General features: G+C 41.9%; 1 protein-coding gene across 1 annotated transcript in view; it reads left to right on the forward strand.

Annotated features, from left to right (window-relative positions):
- The first annotated feature begins 691 nt into the window (after positions 1 to 691).
- The window catches only part of ITIH2 (inter-alpha-trypsin inhibitor heavy chain 2), a 271,633-nt gene continuing 258,853 nt past the window's right edge, over positions 692 to 13,471 (forward strand). The window contains exons 1-2 of the mRNA XM_086918960.1: positions 692 to 867; positions 8,978 to 9,034. Of these exons, the coding sequence (XP_086775086.1) occupies positions 778 to 867; positions 8,978 to 9,034 (147 nt within the window). The 5' untranslated portion in view covers positions 692 to 777. The remainder of the gene's footprint in view (positions 868 to 8,977; positions 9,035 to 13,471) is intronic.

The following is a 13,471-nucleotide window of genomic DNA, read 5'->3' on the forward strand; positions in this document are numbered from 1 at the left end:
GAAACGCAGTAGACTATTGTCAAAATCTGTGGGAAATTTCAAATTCCGAACTCATTAAGGATTTTTGTTTTTGCCCAATTGTCTGTGCTGCTGATTGAAACTGTCTCTTGGACATGATACCAGTGTTATTTATTTATATAATGCACTTACATCTGTGCATACAGCTAAGTACACCTCTGCTGTAAAATCGATACAAGCCTTAACCACCACAGATTTAAAACCACCAGGAAGTGCCAACGATGCTGAATTAATAAATAGATGTTTTGATTGGGTAACAATATTCCAATATCTATAGACCTTTGATGCTTTATAAAAAACAAATCTGTCAAATGAAGTTTATTACTATGAACTGCTTGAATCCAGACATGTCCATTAATGAAAGTCAGCACATTGTTATTCCCCTCTACTATCCTTTTGCAGTGTTCTTTTGTGTGGATCAGCAGCTCCGTTCCAAGCAGTAAGTGCACCGAGGGCAAGGGATATCTACAAAGGCACATCCCTGCCTATCAGGGGGAGACCCACTATCAGTTTAGAAGCGATAAGCTGGAAAGATCACAGAGTATTTGCACAACCTCAAAGTGCAAGTTCCCAGATTTCACTTGCTCTGCAGGGGGATGGGGTAAGGATCAATATTTGTCTGGGGGTGGGACAAAGTTTAGTTTTTAGATTCTGAAAAGGCTGTATAAACCCTCGTGGTCAGTGGAAGCCAGCTTCAGTGAAGGACATATTGCCAGGTTGGCACATGCCAGAGGTGATCACAGGAGGACGGCGGACAACATGAAGCGCTTTCTGTGCCTTCTGGTTTTGTTCCTGGTCACTGAGGTTCGAAGCTTCGACATAATCCTAGAGGAACTTCCAGAGGCCGAGGTAAGAACTGGGCAAGATCTTGTTTCTGAATTTTAATACATCAGGGAGACTGTAAACGACAGACACGTCATTGGTAAACAGGCAAGTCATTGAGAGCGAAGGTTCCCTCCTCTCAGGAATCACGATGTCTCCTACAGGTAGGCAAAAGTGGACTATTATAAATCTTTATTTGGAAGATAATCTGGCGTATTTGAAACTCCAACAGATTTAAAGTACAGTATGAGCCCGAAATCCCTTCTTTGCAAGCCTATGGCTCAAATGCAGCCCAAACTTGTAGCAGGCAACATGGACGGCAATCACACAACTTTATGTTTTCCCTGGCTTAAGGTTGCGTTAGTACCGGTGATAGGTACCTCCAAGAATGTGCATTCTTCACATGGAACCACTATCATGGTTGGTGGTGTGGAACCAGGGCAACCCAAACTTACATTGAAGTCATTCCATCAAATTGCAGGAGAAATCGCACTGCTGGCTGGCATGGCTAATCTCTATGATTTACATGGATAATCACTATGCTTTGCATGACTGGTCTCTATGCTTTGCATGACTAGTCTCTGTGCTTTGCATGACCAGTCTCTTTGCTTTGCATAACTGGTCTCTATGCTTTGCATGACTAGTCTCTATGCTTTGCATGACTAATCTCTATGCTTTGCATTGCTAATTTCTATGTTTTGCATGACTAGTATCTGTGCTTTGCATTACTAATCTCTATGCTATGCCTTACTAGTCTCTATGCTTTGCATGACTAGTCTCTATGCTTTACATGACTCATCTCTATGCTTTGCATGACTAGTGCTTTTCATGACTCGTCTCTATGCTTCGCATGACTAGTCTCAATGCTTTGCATGACTAGGCTATGCATGACTAGTCTCTATGCTTCGCATGACTAGTCTCTATGCTTTGCATGACTCGTCTCTATGCTTTGCATGACTAGTGCTTTGCATGACTAGTCTCTATGCTTCGCATGATTAGTCTCAATGCTTTGCATGACTAGGCTATGCATGACTAGTCTCTATGCTTCGCATGACTAGTCTCTATGCTTTGCATGACTCGTCTCTATGCTTTGCATGACTATTGCTTTGCATGACTAGTCTCTATGCTTCGCATGACTAGTCTCAATGCTTTGCATGGCTAGTGCTTTGCATGACTAGTCTCTATGCTTCGCATGACTAGTCTCTATGCTTTGCATGACTCGTCTCTATGCTTTGCATGACTAGTCTCTATGCTTCGCATGACTAGTCTCAATGCTTTACATGACTAGGCTATGCATGACTAGTCTCTATGCTTCGCATGACTCGTCTCTATGCTTTGCATAACTAGTGCTTTGCATGACTAGTCTCTATGCTTTGCATGACTAGTGCTTTGCATGACTAGTCTCTATGCTTCGCATGACTAGTCTCTATGCTTTGCATGACTCGTCTCTATGCTTTGCATGACTAGTCTCTATGCTTCGCATGACTAGTCTCAATGCTTTACATGACTAGGCTATGCATGACTAGTCTCTATGCTTCGCATGACTCGTCTCTATGCTTTGCATAACTAGTGCTTTGCATGACTAGTCTCTATGCTTTGCATGACTAGGCTATGCATGGCCATTTGACAAGTTCCTCTTTTTCCCATTCACGAGGGCTAAGTTTATTCACATTAAACATTTGGAAAGAAATAAAATGGTCAGAAAAAGGCGTAACCCTTAATACAGGTCCTATGAGGAAAACATGTAAGGGCAGACCTGTGCACCTGTCGCTGTCCTAGAGGGAACCAAAACAAATTCTCTTTACATGACATTTAAAACATGCAGGAATCCAGCTCTATCTCCTTACTAGGTTTTTTTCGGTAGAAGTGTACTTTATAAAACTGTAGATTTGTATGTGCCATGAGCGAAGGGCAGCTCTACAGATCACACAGATGCTACCAACTCTCATGGGTATTGCCTCGCACGTGGTCTGATCCTTGGAAGCGAGGGCGGATCGCAGGCGATCTGCTTTCATTGAATCTCCAGAAATGCTGATTCTGTTTCGGTGTAGAGTGTGTTTATAAAAAAGGACAAAAATGGCGAGAGACGAATTCTGCGCTCTTCTGAGGCCAGCCATAATTGGCAAAACCTCAAGCCAATGACTGAAAGAGGCCGATCAAAGGAAGTCATTGGTTGAAAGGGGTGGACCAAAGACCACTCTACTGTGATGTTAGTAATAAGTCAGTGGATAGCTGCGCTGACAAAGCCCAGACCTCGAAAGGGCACTGGTAGTCCTCAATGTTCATTTCTCCTAGAGTTTCATGGTGGAACATAATGCCACGCCTTGTTTCTCTGTTTAAAAGCCACGTAACATTACAAACTAAATGTTGTGTACGTGGGACACTCTCTATGATGGTGGAAACTCAATAGATTACGCCCTTTTCCAAAAAATAGTTGATAAACTTTGTGGAAGCAGCCCACCCGGAAAACAGGCTCTTTAATTGTACAGAGATTACCTTCTAGGACTGAATGCCTGGCGCTTCCTTTGACCCAAAAACACGTGTCCCCCATGTGTCCAAAGCTAACAAGTGAATGGCTTTATTTCACTTCCAGCTGTCACTATTCCATAAAGTACCTATAAAAACTAAGGAGTAAGGCTGATCTGTGTAGAGCCGGGAAGTGTGGCATCAGCCGGCAGGAAGCATACACGAAGTGCGCAGTGTTGCCGCTAATCTGCTCCCTCAGACCCATGAATGGTTGTGCCGTCCACTAGGGACTAATTATTTCAGTGTCTACAAATGAAGCACGAGGTATCCACCACCTGCGCTTACACAGTTTCTTCAGTCTAGTAGTCGACGTTCGCTTATTGAGGCCTTGTGTAAAATCAACAGAAGAACCGCTTTGGAGGATGTGTCCATTTACTGGGAACTACCTGACATATAATGGAAGCGTTTAAAGTGCAGGGGAGTGACCTTGCATTTAAAGCCAAGAGCGTCCCGACTGTCTGGGCCGGCGCCACTCACTCTTATGCACACGTTGTGCCGATATGCCTAGTCACGGTTTAACAGTGAGGATGTAGGACCAGAGGCACAGCAGTGGTGCAGCAGGTGCAGTGACGCCGGAGTTCGGGGGTTTGAGGGGTCCATTCCACCACAAATAGTGGCTGTGTTTTTTACTACCTTATCAGGGGACGGGGTCAGTATTCTTCCTCCTTCCATGGCCTAGGCACCTTTGATACACCACCGTGTAGGACACACTCCTTCCCAGAGTGCAATTGTTTCTGCCTTCACCCATGCCCTCTAGACAGCAAACATTTTAAAGTGAGACTGGCAGAAAGAAGATAGCAGGAGAACATGGCTGCCGGCAGGCTGACAGCCAGCGTGTCAAGCAGCAGCCCAGAAACTCTGCGTTAACACACTTTGCCTATCTGAGGTTCCCACTGCGCATACTCTCCAAACCTTAAACTACAGGAGGCAGATCTGAAGGAGGCCTCAGCTTAATCACTGAAAAACGATGTTTAATGAAGGATGCATGCTTACAATCAGAAAGCAAGAGTTCGAAAGCGTTTTCGATAAGTACATCTTGAAACAACATTTTCGAAAATGTGACTTAATACAATTTGGTGCCAGCCCAGGTGTAGGCTGTTTATCACCCCCAATGGTACACTTATGGCAAATCTCTTCTTTGGGCCGCTTGACTTTTGGATTCCAATATTTTAATATATTATGCATTTTTGGACATTATTTTGAAACTATTCACCTAATGTGGTTGGTTTTCCTAACCACAACGAATGGTAAATCTGCAGTGCGCTCTTCTAAGTGAATTCTCTGAAGATTGACAGCAGGTGTTATCATCTTGTTTCGTGGACATGAGTAGGATGAATTGCCAAGTGGCCCCACTGGGTTTCAAGACTAAGGTTTACAGGTTGCATGCAGCTGTCTGTAATAGATGCGTTAACCCACTGATCTAACTTGCCGTTTTCAAGCAGATCTCATCACCCTCTTATATTATCACAAACGAGGTGCAAGGGGCAAATACAAAGAGCTACTTTTCCCTTCTTGTTGTAATCTTTCCATCCAGTTTACTGAAAGCTGTAAATCTCCCACACTGAGCCTCCTATCTAATGGTAGAATCTAAGTATCTGATACCAGGGAGATCCTGGTGTTACTGTCACCACAGAAAATGCTGAAGGCTCAATGCTCCAGGCACAAAGTCTGTAGCTGCGCATTGATAAATGTCGTGAGGGTGCGCTCCCAAAGTTTCAGTCCTATGGCTTGTGCTTTGGCTGTTACAAATTAATTAGACAACAAAATGGGGTAAACCCAGTATCCATATGAACCTGGGCAATTAAGTTATATTAAAAAACAATTGGTTCATTGGGGAACACAAAATTACTTTTCTTATCTCATAGACTATAAAGATATTTGAAACACACAAAGCAGAATCCAGAGACCATCTACGTATTTATGCACTATTTTATGAATTTTAGTCATTCATAAACACTGGTTTCATAGGTGAATTGCAAAGAAGGCTGTACAAAAATAGTGAATAGTGCAAAGTGACTTAAAGTGCTCGGTGCTTACGGCGCAAAAGTGAAGACTGTACAATTATTATATACAATGGGAGAAAGAAAAAAACGTGTGGTCTATGCGTATTACACAATTATCATGAGGTACACCGTATTAATCAGTATTGGTACACGGTATATATGCACGTAATCCACTTAATCGTCGACGTTTCGGCCCAAAATTAGCAAGCATGTGGAGTCAACAACGGGTCTTCATCAGGACTGTGGAGGACAGCAAAACAGCCTTCATTTAACTACGCTGGGTTTATGAATGACTAAAATTGATAAAATAGTGCATAAATACGTAGATGGTCTCTGGATTCTGCTTTGTGTGTTTCAAATATCTACATAGTCTATGAGATAGGAAAAGTAATTTTGTGTTCCCCAATGAACCAATTGTTTTTGAATATAATATATTGGCTGTTACAAACACACATAAAATATAGGGTGTATACACAAATCCAGTAATTCACAAATAATCAACATCCTTTTCCAATTTCTTCATTTGTTGTCTTCTGTTGCCTACTTTTTCACATATGTGATGCAGTCGAATTAAACACGTGTTTCGCCCAACAGGACTTTCCCAAAACTAACATGAATTCACCTCAGGCCAGACTCTCAGTTTTATCCACAGGGGGGCCTCGGAAATGAAGAAATGTACCCCATTAGCTACTTATCGAATAGGAACAGGCATTGCTGCTAACGTGATGAGGCTATTTGATGGTTTGTGCCACAAGGAGCAATGAAAAGTAGTCAATAATTTGGTAGTTTTATAATTCACTGTACTGCGTTAGTACGCAAGAAATGCCCAAACTGGGGTACAGATGGGTGACTTTTGGCTTTTGATTTTTATGAGCACCTTCTTTCTGCTTTTATTAAAAACTGTGTAGCTACGGAAACATTGTTACCAGTGAAATAAGCATATAATTAGCAGGTCTAAAGATGGAGAGTGCAGTGGTACAGATGCAGAAACTGTAGCAATCTATCACTCGGCTGGAGACGGAGAGCTGTCAGTATCGCCACTCACAGAGTTGGTGCACGTGCTTTCAGGGGCTCGATCTGCAGCCCTGCTGTGAGTATCTGTAAATCAGCAGGCAGCGCATTTCCTGCATTGCTGTCATACTCTGAATGAATGAATGATTACACATTTCTATAGCGCGTGGTTACCCTAAGGCATCCCAGCGCTTATGTGGTCAAACTAAGCAATGAGTCCTCAGAGCTCTCAGTGCTTTACAGTCACAGGACCGCTATATCTATTGCTGGTGATCCCCCAGGGTTACACAGTCAGTGCATCTACTGTCAGTGTTAGGCAGTCGCATGACAGCATTTTTACAGCCGGAGGCCTCTCAGTGTCACACTGTCAATCAGTAAATATACTTCTGGGGAGTTCTCGGTGTTGTACAATCTCATAGTCAATGTATCTACTGCTTGAGAGATTTTAGTACTGCACATCCTTTGTGTATATTGCTGCAGGACAGATGCCTGTGTGACACAATCAGTAGATATATGTTGGGGAGACTTCTGGGTTACACAGTTAGTGTGTTTCATTATGGACAGCTTTCATTGTTAAACAATCACACAATCTGCATATATTTGCTGTTGTAGTGCTATGAATGTAGCACTGTCACTCAGTCAGAATATCTATACTTGGAGAGATCTTAATGTCACACAGTCAGTGTGTCTACAGCTGAAGACATCTCAGTGTGTTGCACAATCACACATTTAGCTTATCTACTGCTGGAAAGTGCTCAGTGTTACAAAGCTACTAACTTAATATGTCTACTGCTAGTGAGATCTTAGCAGTGCTTAATTTGTAAAGAAAAGTAAGGGCCAGGGCTCTTGTCAGGAGGAATTTGCAGCTTGCACCTAACATTTTCCCTGCCATGCCGCCAATGATAGTACCAATGCAACTACTAACCATCACACTCCTACAAGAGAGACAATTCAGACTATTCCAGGACCCCAAAGCCATAAGAAAGGCATGGGCGGCACCTAAAATTCATTTTTAATGTGTAATTAATTATTAATGAATTGTTGGTGTGGTCATCTCTAAATTAGCCAGACAGCGCCAGCTTCTGGCAGATTCCTACAAGTGCTGGCACTGAAAATTAGGTGCTGTGCCGAGTACCAGAAACCACTGTCTCAAATTAAGCACTGGATCTCAGTGTGTTCCACAATCAGACATTTATTATGCCTACTACTGATGAGCTCTAAGCGTTGCTTGGCCTCGCAGTCAGTATAGCTACAGTTGGAGAGATTGGATGTTGCACGTCACACAGACAATATGCAAGCCACTGCAGAAGAGTCCTCAGTGGCAGCCTCACAGTCAATACATCTATAGCTGCAGAGAGCTAAGTGTCACACTGCCCCATACTCAATATGTCTACTGCTGGAGTGATCTCAGTGTCACACAGTCAGTATAGCTGTTGCTGCTGGAGAGTTCTCAGTGTCAAACAGTTATTCAGTGCTCCTACCTCTTGTTACATATTCACTTAGCCAGGTTATCTCCTGCTAGAGGGTTCTCTGTGTTACACAGTCACACAGTCAGTGTATGTATGGCTGGAGAGTTCTCCGAGTTACAGTCACTCAGTCAGTATAGCTGCTGCCGGAGGTCTATCTGAGTTACACAGTCACACAGGCTGCAGGCCTAATACTGGAGTCATCCTCAGGCCAGTCACTCTCAGTGCATTGGACGGCGGGGTGCTTAGTCTTCCAGTCACACAGTCAGTATACCTCAAGGTGGGAAGCTGTAATTGTTACACACTAGCTGTAACTAGGTAATGCTGGAGAGCTCCTAGTGTTACCCGCAGCCGTCATTACATCTGATGCTGTAGCACGGTGGGTATGGGCAATGTTGCAGAGCACAATGATGGAATTCCACAGGCTGCAGGCCGTGTGCCTGCGAGAGCTAAATGTCTACGTGATATAACCCATCAGTCCGAGCTTGGCGCACATTCCAGATGTTAGAGCCCAGATCTGCTTTACAATATGTACTGTAAATTTGCACACCCACGATTTTCCCAATGTATTTTCTTACGACGCCATATTGAATGTAATCTGCACATGGAACGCAGGCCAAAAGGTGGGCAAACGTGCTAGATACCAGTGCAGTAAAACCCGTTCTGCTTCAAATCCCCTTCTTTATGCAGTGTGGTGCAGCCATCAAGGCGGCCAATTGTCTATTTTAAAGCTGATTGTAGCATAAAGATGTGACTATTGCTATTACAAATAGTTCCGTTTGTACAGCACCTCCTACCCTTAAGGGTCTCTAGAAATATCCATTCTCTCTCCCCCTAAATGTTGAACAATGGCTATAAACATTTCCTAACCAGACAGTGACCGTAAACTATAAGCAAAAGAAAGTTTACAAGAAATGTAACTGATAAGCAAACCTTATTTTAAATTCAGTCTTTAACTGGCATTTGCTATTTTTCTCAGTGAGATGTTTTTTACACTCAGTTTATTCAGAAGCAGGCACTGTGCTAGCAACAATAATGTGCTATCCGTTGTTACTGTAGAGCAGTGATGCCATGTTCTCATTGCAGGCCAGCAGTGGTGTGATTTTTCTTATATTTTCTTGCTCTTTTTAGGAATTTCTTCTGGAAGGCCTCGAATTCAGCGAATTACACCGAAATGGAAGATACAAGGTACAGTAAGAAACACATTTTCACTCCGAAGTCATTATTGTCTGTTGTACATAAAGAGCATTGTCTTCCTCAACCTCTGACACTAGCTGGAGGCCTCCTTCCACCAGTAACCACCGTGCTTCCAACCTTTTGTTAACGTCCCCCCTGTTATTATATTGAGTGCATAAGGTGCACAACATTAAACTGCGCCCAGCTTTAGAAAGAATACACATGATAGGAAGAGCACTGATGCCGAAAATGTTCCTAAAAGTCTTATTTGTACACTTTTGTCCGAGGGTCACATCCGACCCAAGAAGGAAGGTCAGCAGGCCAATGATACTTTGTGGTGTGGAGCAGTCACACCAGAGGCAAGCATGTGGCTCGCACTATCTGGACGTTTCTAAAAATTGCTTTGCTGAACATGGTGTGCCATTTAGGGGGGCTTAATTTACCGTACCCCGGTGATTCGTTGGTCTCTTCCTGTAACCTAATGTTTCTCTGAGATGTAGCATTGATCACGACTTTTGAACTAGCTGGACTAAAGAACCAGAGAATGAGAGATGTTGGAAGGAAAACCCAGAACTGGAGCTACCATGTTTCGTTTGACTCAAAGTCATTCCAGAATGTTAATTGACTAGTTAAAGAACTAGAAAGTAAGACATTCTTTGGTTTGAAGTGATACAACACTATGGGGCATATTTGCAATGCTCCTGCAGCACACTTACATCACCAGAGCGTCACTTTTGCAGTGTGCCAGCCCATATTTACAAGGCCACGCAAAACCAGCCTGCGTGTGCTGTGTGAGACCCATATTTACAAGGCCATGCAAAGCCAGCGTGGCTTTTCATCGCTTTGTAAATATGGAGTATTACTCTGCCTGAAAGGGACGTCCCATGGGTGCTGCGGTGGGTGATCCCAGGCAGCACCCTTCGATTTTCCCGCATTCCCAGATTTACAAGGATTTGTAACCCTGGGAATGCATCAAAAGCCAACACCACCCTCGGGAGGTGTAAAAGTGCTGCACCGAGGAGAAAAACCTTTATTTCCCCTCGTTTTTCCTCTTTCTATGAGTCCTGCATTCTTCAGCACACATGGAAGGAGTAAAATGCCATCAATGATTATTTTTGTGCAGGAAGGTATCCCTTCCTGCACAAACAAAATCATTCCTACAACACAGGCACGCTGTATTAGCACTAAGCAGCCAATTGTGTGCCAGTGCTGAGGAAAGCACAGGGATGCGTCATATTACTGTAAATATGACGCATCCCTGCACTTTCCTAATGGCACAGCTCGCTGCTGTAAAATGGCTTGCAGCACCGTATTCCGTCATTATTTTTTAAATATGCCCTTATGTGTCAGGACCTTTAGACACAAATTTGCTGTTCAATTAAGAAAACGACTGAAGAATTATTGGGGGGAGTTTAATTTGGGACTAGGGCTACCGGTTGACGATTGAACTACTAAATCCCAAGTAAAAGAATATTGTGTTCCAAGAATATTTTGGACAAAATATTGAAGTCCAAAATATCAAAAGGTAGGTGACTATAGAGGAAGTATAGATTTATTGTTCCTAAATCCCCATCTGCGTACTTTGATTTTATATATATATATATATATATATATATATATATATATATATATATATATATATATATATATATATATATATATATATATATATATATAAATATATATATTCACTGAAAAAAACATAGGTTTCACACCAGTTATAGTTAGCTGGAAATTTTACTGCCGTAAAACCATTGAAATTCCCACGTTATAGTTAGTTGGACTCACTATAACTTGCGCGCCTGCAATGCACTGCTGATGACGTCACATATTACATCACTCATGACATGGTCAGTGACATCACTCATGACATCCCTCATGACACCATCCAGTGAATGAGTGTCTTTCTGAAAAATAAATATGTTTTATATATGTGTATGTAAAGGTCGATGGAAGAATAAATGTTTTAATAAGTGTGTAAATGGATGTATTTAAAAAAAAAAATTGATTGGTTAACTGGCTTATTAATTGTATCTTAGTGAATACATATATTAGGGAGTAATTTTTAAATATTTAAATATATGTATCAGTGTTTCACTTTGTGTATAAGTGGCTGCATGGGTTGGTGAGTAGCTACATGTGTGTGTATATGGGTTATTAGATGTTTTTTTAATATCAGTATGAGTGTCTGTATGGTTTGGTGGGGGTATTACTTAGCACATAGATGCATCAATGACTGACTCACTGTTTGTATGTGTTTTGAAGACAGCATATGTGCAGGACTGTATGGGTGGATGAGTGTGTATATGTGTGTGTGTAAGTGAGTGAATGACAGTCTCACTAGTGTCTTTATCAGTAACGACATATGTTTTAATCTAGTATATGTGAGTATTGATGTATATAAGTGAGTATATGTGAGAGTGAGATATTGTAAGAGTTCCTGTTTAAATAAGTATGTGTTTCTATAAGTGATTGTTTAAGAGAGTAAGTATGTGTAAGTTTCCTTAGAAGTAAGGTGGTAGTGTGTGTATAGTTGTATATGCAAATAAATGGATTTTCAATAGTTTATTTGCATGTGTGAGTAACTTTTGGATGACTGTTGGTGTGTAACAGGATGTATAGGTGTATCACTACATATGATGAGTGACTATATGTATGAGTGACTATATAGAACTGCTGGTGAATGAGTGGATGTCTATATTGATGGTGGAATTACTGAATTGGTTGTTGTAACTGGTATGGGTATCTCCATTTTTTTGAAAATCCTAATTTCTATTTTTGAATATGTGTTTCAAGGGTTACATTACACTGAAAGGAGGTCTGTCACTCTGTCACAAGGATGGAGTCATCAGTGATGTCATGAGTGATATCACTGACCATATCATGAGTGATGTAATATGTGACGTCATCAGCAGTGCATTGCAGGCGCGCAAGTTATAGTGAGTCCAACTAACTATAACGTGGGAATTTCAATGGTTTTATGTCAGTAAAATTTCCAGCTAACTATAACTGGTGTGAAACCTATGGTTTTTTCAGTGAATTTAATAGGTTTTTTAAATGCTAATTCCTAACTATAACTGGTGTGAAACCTATGTTTTTTTCAGTGAATTTCATAGGTTTTTTAAATGCTAATTCCTAACTATATATAGGGCCTCAAACCTATGTTTTTTCAGTGAATTTCAAAGGTTTTTTAATAGCAAATTTCTATAGCTATGAAATATAATATTTTTTATAATTAATCCTATATTGTATATTTATGTAATACTATTTTTTTTACGTATATTGTTGATGTTTTTTTTTTTTTTTGCCCTGGAGCGCTCCCGGTGCGCGTACCAGTGAGCGTCCCGTTTGCGCTATTTCCGCGAACGAGAACATCATCGTGACGTATTGCATAGCCGCGTCTGCGTGATACGCACGGCGTAAGCGCACCCGGAAACACTCAAGCGCATACGATCACGCTACGTAAGCGCCCCGGGGCGCGTAGCGTAAGCACGTCGAGTCATGTGACCTGAAAATAACACTTTTCATTGGTTCAAGACAGTTTTGGTTTCCAAATGATGAAAGCCTGGGTCAAGTGACCTGAAAATAATACTTTTCATCGGTTCAGGACAGTTTTGTTTTCCAAATAATGAAAGCCCCCACCTTTTTTCCTCATTCACACTTTGTACTTTGAGTGAGGAAGACCTGTTTGCAGACCTATTTGTACCTATTTGTACTGAGAAATGGCTACAGTAGCAGCAGCAGCAGGAGCATCTCAACCACCACCACCACCACCACCACCGCCACCACCAGGACTACCACAACACCACAGTGGTGGAGAAGAAGAAGAGGAGGAGGAGGAGGAGGAGGAGGAGGAGGAGGAGGAGGAGGAGAGGCGGTACCTGCCTGAGGATACTACCACCTATAAACCAAAGGAGCACATAGTCTGGGAGTTTTTTTAAATCCCAAGGGGCCTCAAAAAAGTTTATGCGCCAAAGGTTACTTGTATGATCCGTGGCACTGTACTTTCCAGGGGGAACCCTGCCATAAAGTATTCTTTTGGCAACAACACCATGATTCGCCACATGCAACGCCGGCACCCAAGCAACTATGCTGCGGCAGAGGTCAGAGAACTGACCAGAAACCCTCCCCAATCTTCTCCCAGCACCTCCCATAGTAAGCAACCCACTCCATCGGGTCCAGAGACAAGGGAGATGGTCCCACACATCCAAACCCAGTTTGGAGTTTTCAAAATAGTTTGCATATTTTGTGGAAGGACAATTTGCTATGGTGAGCAAAGATTAAACTCATCAACTGTGCTGGTGACAACCACGAGTGCCCAAAAAAACCTTAATTTTTTCCTGATTTTTTTTTGCTCCAGTTGAGCCGTTTACAATTCCCTGTTTTTTGTTTGTCCCCATAAAAATAACAAAAAATATATAAAATTGTTCATAAAAGCCAAAAAAACGT

The sequence above is a fragment of the Lissotriton vulgaris genome, chromosome 1_1, assembly GCF_964263255.1.
Source record: "Lissotriton vulgaris chromosome 1_1, aLisVul1.2, whole genome shotgun sequence".
Taxonomy (NCBI): Eukaryota; Metazoa; Chordata; class Amphibia; order Caudata; family Salamandridae; genus Lissotriton; species Lissotriton vulgaris.